This window comes from Parus major, chromosome 21, assembly GCF_001522545.3.
Source record: "Parus major isolate Abel chromosome 21, Parus_major1.1, whole genome shotgun sequence".
Taxonomy (NCBI): Eukaryota; Metazoa; Chordata; class Aves; order Passeriformes; family Paridae; genus Parus; species Parus major.
The window spans coordinates 5,299,463-5,319,114 of NC_031789.1; the positions used below are offsets into that span (position 1 = coordinate 5,299,463).

The 19,652-nt window shown below is 45.6% G+C and overlaps 1 protein-coding gene across 4 annotated transcripts in view; it reads left to right on the forward strand.

Annotated features, from left to right (window-relative positions):
- The window catches only part of CFAP74 (cilia and flagella associated protein 74), a 38,764-nt gene extending 27,993 nt beyond the window's left edge, over positions 1–10,771 (forward strand). For 3 of the 4 annotated variants that reach the window (XM_015648570.3, XM_033519307.1, XM_015648574.3), the window contains 12 exons: positions 530–696; positions 1,864–1,998; positions 2,376–2,485; positions 2,844–2,899; positions 3,120–3,239; positions 3,440–3,592; positions 3,897–4,026; positions 4,557–4,711; positions 5,539–5,668; positions 6,462–6,583; positions 7,021–7,155; positions 9,108–10,771. In XM_015648570.3, the coding sequence (XP_015504056.1) occupies positions 530–696; positions 1,864–1,998; positions 2,376–2,485; positions 2,844–2,899; positions 3,120–3,239; positions 3,440–3,592; positions 3,897–4,026; positions 4,557–4,711; positions 5,539–5,668; positions 6,462–6,583; positions 7,021–7,155; positions 9,108–9,266 (1,572 nt within the window). In that variant the 3' untranslated portion in view covers positions 9,267–10,771. Of the gene's footprint in view, positions 1–529; positions 697–1,863; positions 1,999–2,375; positions 2,486–2,843; positions 2,900–3,119; positions 3,240–3,439; positions 3,593–3,841; positions 4,027–4,556; positions 4,712–5,538; positions 5,669–6,461; positions 6,584–7,020; positions 7,156–9,107 lie in introns of those variants that run through there. The other variant, XM_015648575.3, reaches the window with a different exon arrangement.
- The last annotated feature ends 8,881 nt before the right edge of the window (positions 10,772–19,652 follow it).

Sequence of the window (19,652 nt, forward strand, 5' to 3'; positions counted from 1 at the left end):
TGGTCTATGCAGGACCTGCCTATAAAGAAAGATAGTGTGACTGTGCACTCAGTGTGTGGCCTGTTCACTGAGCAATTATTTAATTTCATGCTCACAATTTCCAAAGTGTCCTTAGAGGGTTTTATTGCAAATGCCAGCTGAAATACTCTTTACAAAAAAGAAAAAGGAACTTCTACACTTCCTGAAGATTGACAGCATCCATTGACTTTATATGCAACCCTTAGGTCAGTTAATTTTGTGAGCACCTGTGATTGTCTTTGATTATGAGATAAACAGGTAAAATTCCCATGAGATACAGACTTCTATTCATCTGCTCCAAGAGGAGACCTCTTCTTCTAAGAGGGGGTAAAATATGTCCATTTCAACCTAATTTTTAAATTTTATGGTATTGGAAATATGTCTGTAAGAGCTACTGTGTCTGTGGGCTGTCACTATCATCCCATTGTCCCTTGTCCCCTGCTCTGTGTCACCTCTTAGCTCTGTGTTCTTGGGCCAGGGCTGTGTCTTTGCTCACTCCTGTCTTGGTCAGATTTCCAGAAGTCCCCGTCAGTCTCCAATGGGCAAAAAGAGGAAAGATTCAAAGAAAGAGCGAAAAAAATCAAGCGTTTCCATTCCCAGAGGAAAGGCTGGAAGCAGGAAATGCCTGGCTGCTGTAAATAGCCCTAAAGAGCCAGAACCTGAAGAGTTAAAGCCCAAGTAAGTAAACAGAAGCATCTTGTACTACACAGACAACATTCTCTTTAGAAGTAGTTTAATAAATCTACTAAAACTGTAGGTAGACAAGACAGCAAACTGGAGAGGGAACAGCTTCAGCTGTTTGCAGAGGCTGTTTCCAAAATTAGTGCTGCTTGTGAGCCACACAGCTGTACCCTCTCATGTGAGGCAAAGAATCCCTTTATGCATCAGAAGGATTGAAGACTTCAAAGAATCTGTCAGGGAGCAGGAGCTGGGGCTGTGTGGGGGATGGGGCTGAGCCAATACAGGATTTATGGAAAGGGCAACTGCAAAGCTCAACTTGGGGACCAACCAAAACTACTCAAAGAAACCTTTTTTGAACAGATCCATCAGAACCAGATGATGGCCCAAATCCATGCCAGGGAGTAATTTCTATTTTTAATTTGAGGGTTTACATAGTCTAGCAATTTAGTCATGATCAGTATCAGTGCTGGCAGTGAAATACTGCTGGGAAATGTGCATTTGAAGCAGTTCCTGTGCAGTGTGAGCACCTCAGGGAGAGTCAACATCAATAGCATTGCTGCCTGGAGGCTGGGAGACTTACATGCAAAATCTGATATTTGAGGGTCCTTGTACACCAAGTAATTCAGCTTCTCAGAGCCCCAGACTTCTGCCCAGTCTTAGTAATTTGCAAGTATTTAGAAGTAAATACATACTGAAGCACCAGGCTGTACTGGATGTTTTGATATTTTTTACTAAAATCCTATGTCCATTGCAACCCATTAATTATAATTTTTAAGCACTTTCAACAGAGATCGTAAAAATAAAATTCCTATTTTAGAAGTATTGCATGCATATTGCATTAGAGGATTGTGATCATGTGTGTTTACATGTCATTGAAATGACATAGAAGTACTGGAAGACACTGAAATACCTGATGTATTCAACCAAAGCAAATTGGATTGAGGTTTTTGCAATCTTTAGTGTAACATCTGTTATATGGGTTCTTAATTTTTATTCTCTTTTGGCAACAAAAGCCAACCACTTCGTAAGGTGGGTCCATTACTGACAGTCATTTAGTTAGGTGTGACTAAGAAACAATAATCACAAATAGCTCAGCAGATATTTATTTGTTGTTTTGCTTGCTCTCTCACTCACTGAGATAATTCTTATTCCTGGATTCTCTAGTTCTGATGTTTATAGAGCAGCCCAGTGTTCCCTGACAAAGAGTTTCAGAGGGAGTTTTAACAAATACATCATCCCATGCTTCGTTGCAAGTGGCCACGCCACTGGAGAGGAGGGCCCTGGGAACTTAACCTGCAGGTGGGTGCAGTTGGATAACCCAGAGGTGTGAGGGGGAAGGGGTGGGCTTGCTAATTTATTCATTTGGGGGAGAAATTTGTTTTCTGATCCTAATTACTTCATAGCTCAGTGGTAAGAAACTCAAGCTCCCAGCCCACCAGTTGGATAAGAATCAAACACATGAATATCAAAGCAGCTGAAGGAATAATTATGTGAAAACTTTTAGGCAGCTGTAGCTCATCTCTGCTCAGGCACAGACAGTCAGTGACCAAGCCCTGTGCTGTCACACCACTGCAGTGACATCATGGAAGGAGCAGATCCCTGGCAATAATTGTTATCTCTGTATGAACCCAGAGCTCTGCCCTTTAATTCCCCAGATCCCTTTGCTCTCTCTCCAGCCCTCACAACACCTTGTACCTGGAGCTGCACTGCCCTGCTGTACCCCCACCTGTTCTGATCACTTCCGACTCCAGGGTCAATGCGGCCAACTTTGGGGACGTTTCTGTAGGTATGGAATTTGAATTCTGGTTTGGAGTGGTTTCCCTCTGACAATGAGTTCTTTCCAGTAGAGTTTTGTATTTTCAAAAGTCAGGATAGAAATTAGCCCTTAGTGGGTATTTAAGTGGAAAACAAGGAGCCTCTGGCCAGCTGAGGCTCATGAGAGAGCAGACCTGATCCCCAACCATGGACCTGAAAGCTCCAGAAGTGACTGGCCCAATCTGAAAGCATTTTGGTGAGCTTTGAGTAGTGCCTTAGCCATAGGCCTGGGATGAGTGTCTGGCCCAGGCAGGAGCAGGAGTAAGGGGGAGGAATGGGAGGGCAGGAGTGAGCATTCTCACTTTGGGAAGTGTTTTCATTCCTTGCAGGCCACAGAATGGTGAAAAGAATTACAATAGAAAACATCTCCCCACGGAAGCTGGAAGTATCCTTGATTGGAGCACGTGAGCTCAGCCTTCAGCCTCTGCTTAATCAGACTGTCTCTGCAGGAGACACCAGCTCATCTCTCTCGTGAGTTATTGATCTCTCAAAAGCTTATTGATGCTTAGTTCAGACCAAAGACATGTAAACAATATATAGAATCTGTTCTCATGTCTTTTTTCTCAATCTTTATGAACTTTTTTCCTTGAGTTGCACTGTTTTAGCTGGGATTCTCAGTTCTGAATCCCAGTGGCCCTTTCCTGTTGGTCAGAGCTGTTGGAACGCTTGAGCCAGGTGAAAAGAAACCCCTCATCATATCTTTTTGTCCAAGTGAGGATAAATGGGTGAGTAAAAGATACAACAGCAGTGGGGGAGAGATGTGAGGGGTGTGTAACACACACATGTTACCAACAGGAAGGACTTCTGTTCCCTGTCCCAACATTTGGATCTTGTCTCAGTTCTGGGATGGCTCTTTGGGAGGGGTCAGCTGGAGGGTTGGGGGTTCCCTCAGCAGATGGACTAACTCAGGCACCCTCTTGGGCAGTTCTTGGAAACTCTGGACATCCAGGTGGGAAAGATCAACCTCACCCTTCACCTCTCTGGCCGTGGGGTGGTGCCAAGCACTGAGTGCTCCGTGGGAGAGGTGCTGGACATGGGATACATCATGGCCAGGGACACGGTGACTGCCACAGTCAAGGTAAGGCCTCTGTGCTGAACTGCAAAGAAGGAGTTCTTGTGAGGAGGAGGAGAACATAAACGGTCTCCTTTTGGATTTTGTCCAATATGTGTCAATAACCAAAGTCCAGTATTTGATGGGGAATGGGGGTTGGTGTGACACATTATGGGCAGGCAGCACTGATTGTGCCTCTGGTGGCATGTGGGGACAAAGAGTTGCACTAATGTGGCAAAATTAATTCAGCCACTTTGCAAACTATGGATCTTACAGGCCTGAGACTCAATTTCCATAATGCAAATGCTGTTATGTGAATGAATGTCCCCAGATTGAGAACACTTCCAACCTGACCCTGCTGTTCTCTGTACAACTGGAGTCGCTCTCACCAACATGGGACAGAGACAGGCAGAAAATTCCATCCTTTCTTACATCTTCTATGCAGAGAACAGAGATTGTTGGTAAACTTTCTTTTATTCTTTCCTCTTTTTCCTCTGCTAAATACTCAGGAGGTATAAAGCAGCATCACTGTGTCCACTTAGATCCACTCAACTGTCAGACCTGGGGCATTACAACCCTGAAGTTAAATATCTCATTTTGCTCCCCAGTAGGAGCTGTAGTAATTCTTTCAATATGGGGAGCTGTAAATTTATACAGCCTGAGCAAATACCCACAAGTGAGGAAATATTAGTCCTTAAATCTAAATAAATCCACACAGTAATTGCATATTAAAGATTAGATTTAAAGATGTCCATCTCTGTACAAACACATTAGAACATAGGAAGGGTTGGTGATGCTGTTTCAGTTCCTCTGGAGATGAATGCATCAAACTGATAGATGGATTTATCTGGTGTTCCTAACACCCTGTTTTGCCATGTATCAGCTCTTATTTATTTGCTGTTCCAACAAAAATTAAATGGGTTTAAAAATTATGAAAAGTAAAACAGAACTATCCTCCTTTCTTATCTGTATCCTCATTTTTATTTACTAGGAACACAGAACTATAATGGCTCCAGTGTGTTCAGTGTCTCTCCAACAGAAGGAAAAATTGAGGCTGGGAAGACCCAGGATTTTGTTGTTACTTTTAGTCCTGATCATGAAAGTCTCTACTACTCTGACTGTCTTAAGGTTCTGCTCTTTGGGAAGGTGAGACAGTCAGGATCATGAAAACAGTCTAAATGCTGGATGAACTGATGTAGGGAGGAAAGGGCACACTTGGGGCCCTCTGACATTTTTCAGGTTTAGATATTCAGTTATTCATTGATAAAAATAGTGATGTGGGGTCCATCCCTGTCCTCTCTCAGGGCATGGTCAGGAGGGGACAGGAGATGAGCACAGCTCCCAGGGGCTTCTGCAGGAAGCATTTAATGGCAGAGCAAAGGGGAGAGGGAAGCTCCACCTGCCCAGTACAGCCCAACAGGAGCAGGAGCACCAGGGAGCTGCTCTTGCAGCCACTCAGTGCCACGTTCCATCTGTGGAACTGCTCTGGGATGCTCTGGCCGGATGCACAGGTGGCCTCACCACAGGCAGCCCTGGGCCCCTGCCAGGACATCAAAAGTCAGTGCAGAGTGACCACTAATGCCCAGCAACAGCACTGCAAATGGGCTGGGGCTGAGCAGGAGCTGCTGCTGTCCTTGCAAGCTTTGGATTGCAGTTAGGAATGCACAGCAGGATAAGCTGAAGATGAATGGGCACTTGACCCAAGTTTGGCAACAGAAAATTTTTGCTTCTTTTACTGGCCTTTGTATAAATCGTTTTTCCAATGCCTTCCTGAAACACATTTGCCAGGTTGTTTAAAATAGAAGTGCCAGACTGAGCAAGCCCAGGGGCAGGTGCAGAACTCCTGCGTTAGGGCCCAGGATCATTGGGATCTTTCACGTGGGAGGTGATTTCACAATTTCCTGGGCCAGGTGCCAGCATCGTTCAGGTGATCTGAGCTGTCACCTGCATCCAGGACTTTTTGTCTCATCCAGCAAACAGCCCACGAGATCCACCTGAAGGGTGCAGCCCGGGATCACCTCATGTTTGTGGAGGGGGGAGTGCCCCTGGATGTACCCATGGAGTCCTTGGCTGTGATCTCATCTGTGGCACCACAGGAAAGAGGTAAAGTGCCACCACTGTTTATTATGGAACAGGGAGGGATCAGGCATGGGAATGTTCCTCTTCCTTTAAGAAAAAAGGAAATTAAAGACAATTTTTCCAGAATCAGAAAAAATAAGCATTATGTTACAGCATATATTCATAATGCATATATTCATAATGAAAAACCCACAAAACTTTCTCTTAAGGAAAGTTTTTATCTTCATTTTAATGCAGTTCTCTCTTAATGATCATCTTCCACTTCTGCAGCTTCCCTGCAAAATTTATTATAGTGTAATACTACTATGAAGAATTAGGTGCATTTGCTTTCTGCTACTTCTCTGAGGTGTATTGAATGTTTAAGAAATTATTTCATATATAATCACATATCCTGGACTGTCCTGTTTGTCCTGTTATGAAACTTCCAGGGGTTTGAAGTTACTCTTCCTTAATTTCTTGGGACGGGATCTGTGTTAAAAGACAGGATGCAAACAGCTCCTGACTCCTGAGTTTTAAAATAATTCTAAGCACATACACATAAGCTGGAATAAAGTACACAGAGGTGTGTGCCATGGGCTAGAAACTGAGCCTGGAACTTGATAAACATGTAACAGTTGCAGTTTGCAATTACAAATTATCCAAACCCTCTTTTTCCTTAATTCCTCACAACTCTGTAAAAGGATCCCTTTATCTCTGCCAGCTCCTGAGTTTGACACATCACTTTGTTTTGAACCATCGTGGTGCAATTTCTGTTGGCTCCAAACTGCCAAAGGCAGTTTTGACTGTCTCAAAGTTGACCTGGTTGCTGTTTGTTTAGGGCCACAAGAAGCAGTGAGGTCCCTTCTCCTGCTCCTGGAGTACATGGAGGGCTCAGCAGAGCCAGCCAGGGCAGAGATCACCATTGGCACCATGCAAAGTCCTCTGTTGGCAGCCAAGAAGGTGAGGGAAATAAAACCTGCAGGTTTGTGCCAGGTGCTATATGGGATCCTGACAGTGTGCAGAGGTCTGTTCATTCCTTTAGTCCAAAATTCACAAATTCATAAATTAAAAAGAGCAGCTTTCAGAGTTTCTGGTGAATTTTACATTATAAAAGCATCAGTGTTTGAAAACATTATTTCTCAGGGGCTAATATAAGGAATTAGCATTATCATACTAAGTCAGCAACAACCTTAATTTATGAGTTTGCTTCCTCAATTCAGGAATACAGAATTTTGAGCCCAGAACTGATTTACAGTTCCCATCCTGGTATTTTAATGGAGTATTGCGTGATGAGGTGACACAATGAATGTCCCAGTGGATAGCTGGTGTTTTGTGGGGCAGTTCGGGCAGGGGCAGGGCAGCAGCCCAGGTGTGACTGTGCCTTCTGTCCGTGCCAGGCCGTGGAGTTCAGCCTGGACAGCGGCCCGGAGCTACAGCAGGCGGGGTTCATGCTGGACGGCACGAGGGGAGCCCTGGAGTGCGGGCAGCTGCAGCATATCAGCGTCTCGTGGATGCCACCTGCCGACCTGCAGGTGAGGCACGGCCCGGCGCTGGCACCGGGCTCCTGGTGGGGTCACACCGGGCTCCTGGAGGGGTGTCACACCGGGCTCTTGGCGGGTGTCACACCGGGCTCCTGGAGGGGGTCACACAGGGCTCCTGGTGGGTGTCACACAGGGCTCCTGGAGGGATGTGACACACAGTTCCCGTTGGGGTGTTATCCAAGGCTCCTGTCAGGATGTGACACCAAGGTCCTGTTGGAGTATCACACAGGGCTCCTGTCGGGGTGTGGCCCAAAGATCCTGCTGGGAGTGTGACACAAAAGTCCCATTGGGATGTGACCCACAGTTCCTATTGGGGTGTCACCCACAGTTGGGATGTCACCCTGAGCTCATATTGGATTGTCACACAAAGTTCCTGTGACCCACAGCTCCTGTTGAGGTGTGACCCACAGCTGCTGCTGGGTGTGGGCAGCACAGGTGGCTCAGACACAGCCAGGTGACAGCTCCTGTGTGGTCCCTGAAGGAGCAGGGGTGGTACAAACCCCCTTTTGGGAACAGGAGCTGGAACAATGAGATTATCTGGAGCCTTCCTGCCTCCCCAGGGCTGTGCTTGGCTATGTGGTGGCAAGGACAGGGGTGAGCCACTTGTATCCCAAGGAATCTCTTCCTGCAGGGAAGTCCAAAGGCCAAAGTGCTGCTGCTGTTAACAGGGTCAGGTGCCCTGAGTGAGCTCTGTAGGTCCCTGGGACAGAACTGCTGCAGCCTTGCCAGCACAGACCTGACTTTACATGGATCACTCTGCAATACATTTCTTTGCCATGGGCTGCCTTTCCTTTGGCACATTCCAGAAAGTCACATTCCTGGGGCCTTTGGACTTTCCACTTTAGGTGCCCCATTTCCCTGGCTACTTCTGCCTTGTATCATAGAGGTTGGATATGATGGCTCAACAACTCCATGAGGCTGTGATTGCCCTTCCTGATTCACCTCCTTGAGCATTCATGGAGACTGAAGACATTGACTCCCTGTGTGTGGGATGGCAGAATGAGTAGCTGGTTCCAAAATTAATAATATTTCTGCCATCACACACAGAAAGAGGCAGCAGAGTTTCTGGCAGGATGTATCCAGTCCACATCATGCCTCTTGGTAACCCCTGGGTCCTGTACAACACTGAGCATTTACTGGGGGCTGACAGGATCTGTTTCCTTCCAGCCCTCTCTGGGAGCTCTAAAATTGCTGCTGTGCCCAGTTGCCATAGCTGTGATGTGGAGACAGTCTCTGTGGCACTCTGGGTACAGAATTCTGAGTCACTGTCATACCTCACTGCCTGCAGCATGAGCATCACTTGGGGACAGGAAGGAGCCAGCACAGTGGCTGTAACCTGTCACCTCTAGCTATAACTGGTACCTTGAAAATTGAGATGTGAAACACAGATTTTAGGAGGTGATCAGCTTATGTCTCCTATTGAAACAAAGAAATTAAGAATTAGGAAGAAATGCTTGACTAAAAGGGGTGTCTGACAAAAACCATACCCTGACACCCTAATCCCCAAAAACAAGAAAAAGGGTCAGACTGCAAGATGAGATAAGGAGCTAGAATACACAAACAAGATGCAAAGACAAAGGCACCACAGAATAAAAGAAATTCCTCAGACCCTAAGCCGGAAGAAACAGATTTGAAGTCCCAAAAAGTGGCCAAAGAACTGAAAGGGGCATGGGGCTAATTGTAATATGAAGTGAAGACAGGCAAGGTTAGGAAATTAATATGTATTAGGCATATTGTGTAAACTTAGTCTGTACAAGATAAAAAGGGAAAACCTAATCAAAAAAGTGTGCATGCTTTTTAGAGGAGATATCCCCATGCACCTCAGCGCTGAATAAATTCATACCTGCTCTTATAACTACTCTGCAAGTTATAAAGTTCCTTTTATTCTGCAAATCACTATGTCCAAAACACTAGGCTGGTTTTCTGTGTGGTTCTTCCTGCAGACCAGTGACCCCCCGCTTGTGTCAGCCCTCCTTACTGTAAAAGGTGACATTACAGAGTCCTACCGAGTCCTGTTCATGGCAAGAATTGTGTCGGCACCTGCTCCCACTGAATCCTCATCAGGCCAAATGGAAAGGAAGATGGAGGCTACATTACTGTGAGATCCCTGGATCTCTGGTGAAACATGGGAGAGATTTTGAGATTGCTGCAAATAAGAGTGAGGGCAGCAGGGACATGGGAAGGAAGGGCCATGTAATATTTCTGCTCTGTTTCATCCAAAGTTCTCTGTAAACTCTGGTGCCAGTAGCTTCATTTTCCAGCTGACTCTGTGACAATAATCTTGTGTTAGAAGAAAGAATTACTGAGGGCCCCAAGAAGCTACACCTGCTGTTAATCCCATGTCTCCCAAAGGTCGGCAAAGGAAGAGTATCTGATTTACATCCACATAAGTGAGTTTCTATCTTTTTCCAATTTCAGATGCTTTTTGTAGGATTTGTAAAAGCCTTGACTTTTTCTCTTTTAAGACCAGAATAAAGTTTCTTATTCAAGCCTCCTCCAAGTCATTCGGGCAGTCACTTTTACAATGTACAGTCAAATCTGTCTGGTAACACATGGTCAAGGGAGAATATCCCTGTGCTATTCCCTGGATATGGCCAGGCATTTGCCAGAGATCCTGGCTGTCCAGGAACTTTGTATTTCTATATTTGCCTTCTGCTGAATTCCATCTTGTAATAAATTATTGTATGTATTAAAAATTCAGAGAGATATAAATTAAATGTGTTTGTAATAATGTGAAATATAAAATGTAAAAAAACCCTGCTCCGGGTCTGGTCGAGATCCCCTTTGGAAAGTGACAGATTGCAACCAACACCCAAGATAACGAACTCAGGGAAAACCCATCAACTCAGACAAATTGACAGGACAAAGACCATCAAGACAACAATAGAGCTGGCTCAGAGAAAATACCTACCTCCGGACCTGAACAACGCCCTACAGATTTCTGTGAGGAACAATCAGGTTGACAAAAAAGACAAACTCCAAAAAGATAATCATCACCAGACCTGAACACCCCACCTGTCGAACCAGTATTGGAAGAAGCAATCAAGAAGGACAAAGGGGAAAACACGGCCTAGATACCCATCTGCACCAGCCCAGATTCCACTACTCTGCTCTGATGACACAAGTTGAAATACATATAGAATCTCCTTTGCATATGAGGAGACTCTGCCCAGACACTAGTTAACTCTATTATTCCATGCCAGGAAATCCATTCACTGGACGATCAGAGACACTTGGTGAATGGAACCTGCTTGGAATTTTAGCCCAAGGACATAAAATCTCTATAAAAACCGAAGCATGGAAACCCTCAAGCGTGGATTTGGGAACCCTATACCTTTGGTGTAGACCCTGTCCACCCAGCGCTGCACTGACTATTTTATTGTGGTATTTTATCATTGTTGCTTTCTGTTGTTTATTAATAAATCTTTCTTTTAATTCGTATCACGAATTTGCCTTTGCATTTATAACAGATTGGTGCCGTGACTCGGATCGGGAAAACTGCAGGAGAATCTCGCTGTCCAGGGGGGTACCCCCACCGATTTTGGTGGCCTGGGAAGCCGTGAACCTCCGCAGTTCGCTCCGACATCCGAACCAAATTTAGGCGAAAGGTAAAAACCACAATAAAAAAGAACGGATCCAGAGAGCTCAGGAAGGCACGGAACCTTCGAAAAAGCTGCAGCTTGGTAGCTCGTAAAAAGTCAGAAGTGCACGAAGACATCCTCACAAGAAAATTGCTGTAAGTACTGTGAGGTTGAGCGAGCGATTGGGCAAGTGTGTGTGAGACGTGATCTGATCACGGAGCGAGTGCGGACTTCAAGGCCGCGTTTCCATCCTCCCGCGAGGGAATTGGCCGGCCACGAAGGAAGCGATTCCGTGTGAAAAAGACTCTCTTTCCACGCTTGTCAAACCTGGGACTAAAAGGAGTTCCGGGGGACCGATCGCAAGGGGTTGAGAGGGGAAGAGGACGTCCAGTCGAGCTCTGGAATGAGTAAACCCTTTCGGCCAAAGAACCTAAGAAAGGTTCAGAGGAAAAATTTGAAGCGCTAAAAAAACCCCGGTGCAGCTAACCGAGAGGTGAGTATTGGCAGACTTTGATTTTCCAAAAAAGAATCGGACGAACACAACGCAGAAACAGGTAAGATTTTTTTTACTTTACTATGAGGCAGAGAAAGAGTAAGATACAAAAGAAAAATAACAAGAAAGACCCTTCCGAAAAAGCGAAAGAATTGCTAGACATCCCACCAGAAAACCCCTTGGGATAAATGTTGAAAAATTAAAAAAAATTGTCCTAAAAAGAAAAAGAAATCCAAAGCAAAATCCTGTGCCGAGGTTTGGGGAGGGCAGGAACTGAGAAGCCACCTCACTTGGCCAGTACTAGGGACATTTGAAAAGTGGACGTGCAACGAATTAATCTCTCACGTAAAGCGTAAGGTTCCCTCGGACTCCGAGGAGAAAGAATATGCCAGACTTTGGTTAATTACCAGAGTAGGGTTGTTCCCGGTAAAACAAAAAGGTGAAACAAAAACCGAAAACTAGGAACCCCTAGATCACTTACCCCCACCATACCACAGGCCAGCAGAGCCTTCTGCAGCAGATCAGGTGGTGCCGTCAGCACCCACGGGTTCCCCCGGGCAACCAGCCGAAGCACACACATCGCGAACAAGAGACGCGGCACCGGCAGTAGTTCCGGCAGCCCTCCCGGTGTCCCCGCCTGCGGAAACCCCAGCCGCCACAACCTCCTCAGAAGCTAGATGGATGCAAGGCTGGGGATCACTCTATCCCCAGTTGCCCGTCCGGCCGCCACTGCCAGGACCCTCGAACGTAGCAGAGGGGGTCTCTTTCCCACAAATAGTAAAAGAACAGACCTCCAACAACCCCAGTTCCCCTCCTTCAAGCAGAACTCGCTATAAAGCGAAAGCAATGAATGAAAAATGGGGGGAAAATGAAACTGAGCATCGAATGTTTCCCCTCAGGGAGGTGCCAACTGCCCCTGGAGTAATTGGGTTCGTAAATGTACCCCTTAACTCGGGGGATGTGCGAGCATTCAAAAAGGAAATGGGGCGATTGCTGGATGATCCATTTGGGGTGGCTGAGAGATTGGATGATTTTCTGGGTAGTAGTATTTATACGTATGAAGATCTCATGGCCATCCTGAGATCACTGTTTAGTCAAGAAGAAAGAGAAATGATAAAGCAAGCTGGTATCAGGAATTGAGAGCGGCGTAACCCGCAGGGGACGCCAGGCAGCCAAAAATGGCCTGGCGTAACCCCGAGCTGGAACGCCCAGACGGAGGAAAGTAGGAGAAGCATGGTTGATCTAAAGAACATAATTGTACAAGGAATAAGGGAGGCAGTCCCCCGAGGACAGAATATTAGTAAGGTATTTAGAGAATGCCAGAGAAAGGAAGAATCACCCACTGAATGGTTGGAGAGATTGAGGAAAAGTCTGCAGATTTATTCTGGGACTGACCCTAACTCTCCGGTGGGGGAAGTCTTGCTCAAAACCCAATTTGTGGCAAAGTCATGGGAGGATATCAGAAAGAAATTAGAGAAGATTGACGGATGACAAAAGAAAAATCTACAAGAGCTTCTAAGAGAAGCACAGAAAATATATATGCGAAGAGAAGATGAAAAACAAAAACTTCAGGCCAAAATTCTAGTGGCCGCGGTAAAAGAAATACAAAAACAAGAACAAATACATGGTAAGACAATACCGAAAAAGCAAAAGGGGTCTCAAAAAGACAGTCAGGCTCCTCGAAAGGAGCCTCCGGAGTGTTTCTACTGTAAAAAGGTAGGACACATCCAACGGGACTGTCGACAAAAAAAGAAGGATGAAAAAATATTCCAAGAAGACTAGGGAAGTCTTGAGCTCTTCCAGATGGGGACATTAACAGCAAAAGAGCCCTTGATAAAATTAAAAGTGGGTCCCCATCGCCAGGAAATAGAAAGAAGCTGTCCTGGAAAAGACTGCCCAGAGGCACAGGCACGTCCTCTGCCCGGCGAGTGATCTCAGCTCAGCAGCAGCATACAGGCGACGCAGAGAGAGAGACTAGAGAGCTGTATGGCATCCCACTGAGAAATAGCCTTTATTATAGCAGGGCCCTCAGCGAAGGGAGCCAGTGACAGCAGCTCCTCAAACTGGGGAAAAACCGGGGTATTTATAGAGGAGAGGGGCAGGGAAAACTTGGATACATGTATTGGAGTGGATTGATAGGGAGGGAAACCAATGGGGTGTAACAAATTAGCATGTTCATCTCTAGGGCCTCTGGGAGTGACACTTTTTCTCTGCATGACATAAAAGTGTCTCGCCTAGGGAGAAGCTCTCCAGGGGAGAGCCAGGACCTCTGAACTGGCCGGTTTCCCTGCCTCCACAATAGAGCATTTATTGCTCTGAGGAATCTTGGGGGCAAACGACAGAAAATGTGAGTGTGCAACAGCTGAAATAGGGAGGCTGTTCAAAAGGAGGGTACAAAGCATCAGCTAATCAGAGATGTCCTGGGGAGGGTAAAAGGCAGGGTTCACAAAATCATCGTCCAGTGAAGGAAGTAGGGGGGAAAGTCAGGTCACAGGGACTAATCAAGCATCGAAGTTTAGGGGATTTCCAAAGTGGAATTCCAAGCATGAGGTGGACTTGAGGCAGATTGACAGGAGACTCAGGGTAGATTGACAACGTGGGGTAGTAGGATCTCATTTAGACCAAACGATGAACTTACGTAATAACAGAACATACCATTAACAAGAAACACACTGCAACACTTGGGCCTGGGAGGAATCCTACTCTCTTTGCATTTTTCAGAGGCAGTAGCCCACTCCCAGCCACAGGGCCCCTCAGAATGAACCATGTTTCTTTTCCATGTTAAAAAATTCTCAGCCCCCAGGCTCCTGAGGTCAGATTGTCAGAGGCATTTGGCACTCCAAGGGCAGCCTGAGTTTTGTGTGGTGGCAGCTTGGGTCAAGGAGGAATCTTCCTCTGTTCATAGTTTTCAAGGGCAGAAACCCAGTTGCGGCCACAGGCCCCTGGATACAAACAGCAGCCCTCTCCCATGTTAAACAAAACACACCCCCCAGGTTGATGATGTCAGTTTGTCAGGGGCATTTGGCATTCCAAGGGCAGCCCAAGTTCTTGGTGAGCGTGGCTTGGGTCCGGGAGGAATCTTGCTGCGTTCATAATTTTCAGAGGCAGAAGCTTACTTGCATCTACAGGCCCCTTGACACAAACGGTGGCCCTTTTTCAGGGGAAAGAGAACTCACTCCCCCAGGTTCCTGATGTCAGCTTGTCAGTGTCATTTGACACTCCAAGGGCAGCCCAAGTTCTAAGTGGGGACAGCTCCAGTCTTGGAGGAATCTTGCTCCATTTGTAATTTTTGAGGCAGAAGCACCCTCATGGCCAAGGGCCCCTGGACACAAACAGCAGCCCCTTCCCAGGGGAAAGAAAACTCACCACCCCTGGTGCCATAAACCTCCTATCCCCTGCCCCTGAGTACACCCAGCTAGCCCTTGTGGATGCTAAATGCAAAAAGCAAGCAGGGAAAAAAACCTGTGTGAAATTAAGTAACACAGGCTTCTCATTCTGGCCTGAGAAAGCATGAGAAAGAATCCAAAAGAATCCAAATAGTCCTTGGTTGTTGCATTCTGTTTGTTAATTCTGGTTGTGTGATTTGATGGTATGTTCCTGTTATCCCCCTGTTACTGTTATATAATGGTTTTGCCCAGTTGTCCAATTTGTAAACCCCTCCCTTTGTTCCTGAACCTTCCCTGTCTATCACCCTCAACCTGCCCCTAGCCCTTGTCCGTCACTGTTAATCCTGCCCTTTGTTCCAGTGTTTTCCATGCCCTTCATCCCCTACTCGAGGCCCCATTGGTGTTGTGGCTGCCGTCCCACCCATGCTTTCCTCCCATTAGTCCCGAGTGTTGTAAACCCCTCCTTCATCTCCTCCCAGGTTGTGTTCTGATTGGTTTTCAGTTTGTGCCCTCCCCTCTTTAAATTTGGTAGCACAGAGAGGTTCAGGGCTCAGTTGCTCTCCTTTCTCACCATCCCAGTCCTTTCCCCTGTCATCACTCCCTTTACCCTTCAATAAAACCTCTTCCTGGGAAGACAAAGAGACTCTGAGCCTCCTCCATCCCTTTACCTGCGGTGCCTGGGATCTATAGGGCCCGAGTGCAGGGAGCTCTGGAGGTTTGGCACTTGGACCATCGTTCCCGTGCCGTTCCCCACTCTTGGCGCTGCCATTGGCCAAGTGGTTCGGAGCTAGCCCGAGGCTTGGAAAGTCGTAGAGAGCAGCGTCACTTGGTAAAGGACAAAAATCTTAACATGTGTTTTTAGGAAACAGTCAAGGGGTGATGTTCCACTTCACCAATGATGGTAGATGTGTTGCTTTAATGACCAATGAGTTTTACCTCTCAGACCTTCTCGAACATATGTTTAAAAGATTAAAGAGTAATAAACTTTGCTCTCTTGGACAATACAGCTAGGAGAGTCAGTGTCATACTTCTCGTCATTCCTAATATAGTGCGACAAGCCGTGAGTCCACCGGGAGAGGAAGGAGATCTGACAAGGATAAGGTAAAAGACAAAGGAGGCTTTTTTCTCTGAGATACAGTCCACAGTTTATTCTCAGAATGTTGTGGTTTTAAAGCAGTAACTAAAAATTTACTAGAAAACTTACTTATTTCTTGCTGTGAGATATGGATTAGAACAAGAGCAAAACAGGCTTAAAACTTAAAAGGAATAAAGGAAGTTTATTAACAAAACTGCAAGAATAAAAACACCAGAATAAACTTCCAGAAAACCCTTTTATCCCCCAACTATTTAACTATTCCCTTGTACACGTGACAACATAGAGACAAAAAACTTTAGAACTTTGGTGGTTAAAACAGTCTCAATTCTTGTTAAAGTTTTTTCTATCAGCATTTGTAGAGAAACAGAAGTTTTCCTCTGCTAATCTATGGAGTTTCTCACGAGAAAACTATTTCTGTTATAGTTTTCTATTTTTCTGATGCCAGCTGCCCAGAAATCCTGTCATCAGTTCACTCCTCCCGTTTCACCCTGAGGTGTGTATGGGTCAATGAGTCTAGGGATGTCATTTTAAGGATGAGTTATTCAAAGGCAAAAGTTCTCTTCATCTGTCTCTGTGAGCTTCCCTGGAAACAGTTTTCTCATTGCCCTCAAAGCCTCAAATCTTCGCTTCACTCTGTTCCAGCACCTCACTGTATCACAATTACTCTCTTTTTTGCTCAAAATCCACACTTTGAACACTCCATTCCTCCCAATATACTCTGTCATGAATTAAAGGAGTCTTTCCAAACTACTATTGTCCATCTCCATAGCTTTAACAGAAAGATATTTTAGCTTATAAAGCATCTCCTTATTCTCTCTTCTCCATCTAAAACTTAACTTTTTTCTTCACTGTTGTTGTTGGTTTTATGATGTCTTCTTCATGTTGATTGTCTCTCTCTCTGTCTCTCTGGGAAAAAGGAGTAATCTGTACATTTTATCCAGGTAGTAAAATAATTAAAGTCTTAGAAAAGCTGCAAGAGTTCAGTCCAGCAGCAGAGACTGAAAACTAAACCAAGCTGGCTGGCTCTGCTTCTCCGCCCCTCCCCCCGCGGCCTTGTCCGGCCTGGAGCGGGGGGAGGAGGCCAAGACAGAGCCTTGTTACCTTTCCAGAAGCCGGAAACACAAAGAGGACAAGAGAGCTTTGACTGTACACCTTAAGGGGGTGTTCACAAGTTGACTTCACTTTTTAATGGTCAAAACTGCTGTCAATTCTTAGAAATTACTGATAATTGGTCAGGAGGAAAGACTCCCATCAGCCACCAGCAGCTTCAACTTCCTTAGCTCCCAAAACCACCTTAAAGGTAAAGCCACCCTGTGACTTGGAACAAACTCCAGGAAAATAAGAGGCAGAGATGGAGACCGTGGGAATTTCTAAAGTGGGAGGAAAGGGGAGGAGAACAGCAACCAATGGGAGACAACCAAAGGAGAGGGGCGAGGGGAAGGAACCAACACACCACCAATCCAAGGGGGAGCAACAGGGAAAAAGCACTTTAATGCAAACATAACAACTAGCCTAGTGTAACACCACAGCCAGGTTCCAGACACTGGCTTTTCATAGGTGTTTGCCACTCCAAGAGCAGCCAGAGTTTTAAGTGGGGGCAGCTTGTGTCAGGGAGGAATACAGCTCCGTTCGTAATTTTCAGAGGCAGAAGCCCACTCATGGCCACGGGCCCCTTGACACGAATGGCAGCCCCTTTCCAGAGGAAAAAACTCTCCACCCTAGGTTCCTGACATCAGCCTGTCATAGGCATTTGGCATTCCAAGGGCAGCCCGAATTCTCAGTGGGAGCAGGTTAGGTTCCTGAGGAATCTGCTCTGTTTGTAATTTTCAGAGGCAGAAACATGCTTGACACTTGACACAAATGGCGGCTCTTTTTGAGGTTAAACAAAACTCATCCTCCCCCAGGTTCCTGACATCAGCTGTTCATAGGCATTTGGCACTTCAAGGACAGCCTGAATTTTAAGTTGGGGCAGTTTGGGTTCCCGACAGATCCTGCTCCATTAGTAATTTTTGGAGGCAGAAGCTGGCTTGCAGCCAAGGACACCTGGACATGAAAGACAGCCCTTTTCCATGTTAAACAAAACTCCCCTTCCAGGTTCCTGTCATTAGCCTGTCATCGGCATTTGGCACTCCAAGGGTAGCCTGAGTTCTAGGTGGTAGCAGCTTGGATCTACGAGGAATCCTTCTCCATTTGTAATTTTTGGAGGCAGAAGTCTGCTCGCAGCCAAGGGCACTTGGATAAGAACGACAGCACTTGTAATAAGTTGTTATTGTTTGTTAATCAAATTTAATATGATTGTTAAATATAATATGATTGTTGAAGATGTTTTAAGAGCTAATACTGTAAAAATGCCTAACCACAAACATCCTGTTGCAAAAACAAGAAACTACAGCAGCTGCAGAAAAGCTAAAACCCACAGTATCTGTCCACACAAGCAAGAAGGGGGCATTGCTTAAGAAGAGGGGAGTGGCTTAAACATTTTAGAGCCAACGCCTGACCACAAGACTGGGGAAGACCCTACCCACAACCACCAAGGAACAGAAGAAGACCCCCTACCAACAGGTGGCACAGTTGCTGACACGATCCAGGAAGACGCAGATGCAGGGACTATATAAAAAGAGGAACCTCTTCAGCCAAGGCACGCGCCGTGTGTAGGACGCTAAGAGGAAGTGTCCACCAGCCCGCCCCAGCTGGTGTTTTCTTGCTTACTGCTTGCTGGATTAATAAAATTTGCTTTCATGAATGATTATTTAAAGTGTCTCTTCTATTTTGTCACGCCAATTTATAACAGCAGTTTTCCATGGTGAATATGAAAAATGAGGTTTACTCTCTTAATAAATTATAAGAAGTTTAATATAAACAAAAAGACAATTAGGAGACTAAGAAAATAAAGCAAAGGGTTAAAACAGCCAGGTGTCTTGGTGCTTTGCCAGGAACACACCTGATATCTTTGGAACACCCTTTTTATTCTCTCCTGCTGTGAGGGTTTAATGCATATTCAAACTTTTCTAAGAAGCATTTTGCATGGCCACTTCCTGGTTCCACCTTTTTAGAGCATGCTCCATAGATTTTTATCTCTTCTGATTATCATTTTATTTGGGCTGGATTTCCTTTCTCTGCAAGTGGTCAGTGTTGGTAACAGTCTGGGCCCCTTGTCCTGCCACTGATGACAGCTGGGCTTCATGTCCTTCCACTGTCAACGGTCTGGTCCTGGCTGCTGATAACAGTCTGGGCTCCATTGTCCTTCCGCTGATAACAGCTTGAGCCCCACTGTCTTTGCTCTCTGGGGTTTTCTTGCTTTGTGCAGAAGGACATAGTTTTAATGTTCAAAATTCCTTTACACCTAAAACTTGCTAGCAAGAGAAAAAGTACAGACATAGCCAAAAAGCATTGAACATATAATATTCATCCTAATACTTGCGAAAGCCAGTATCACAATATGGATTTATAACATGAAGAAAACTCACCTCCCCCAGGTTCCTGATGTCAGTTTGTCAGAGGTGTTTGACATTCCAAGGACAGCCCAAGTTCTAGGTGGGGCCAGCTTGGGTCAGGGAAGAATGCTCTAGAACCCAGCTCATTTAGACTGTGTTGCCTCTAAGGTTTAAGAATTCCCTCACCATATTCACAAACAACTTGCAAAGGATCTGGATTCCTGGTGTTATAAATGCAAAGGCAATTTTGGATTAAATAAAAAATAAAAGATTTATTATAAAACAATTTTGATAAGAAACAACAAGAAGAGAAAAAAAAAACCACAATAAAATAAGCAGCGCAGCGCTGGGTGGACCGGGTCTATACCAAAGGTATAGGTGTTCCCAAATCCACGTTCGAGAGTCCTCTGGCCTGGGTTTTTATAGGAAGTTTATGTCCCGAGGCCAAATTCCAAGCAGGCACCATTCACCAAAAGGTCCTTGATTGTTCGAAGAATA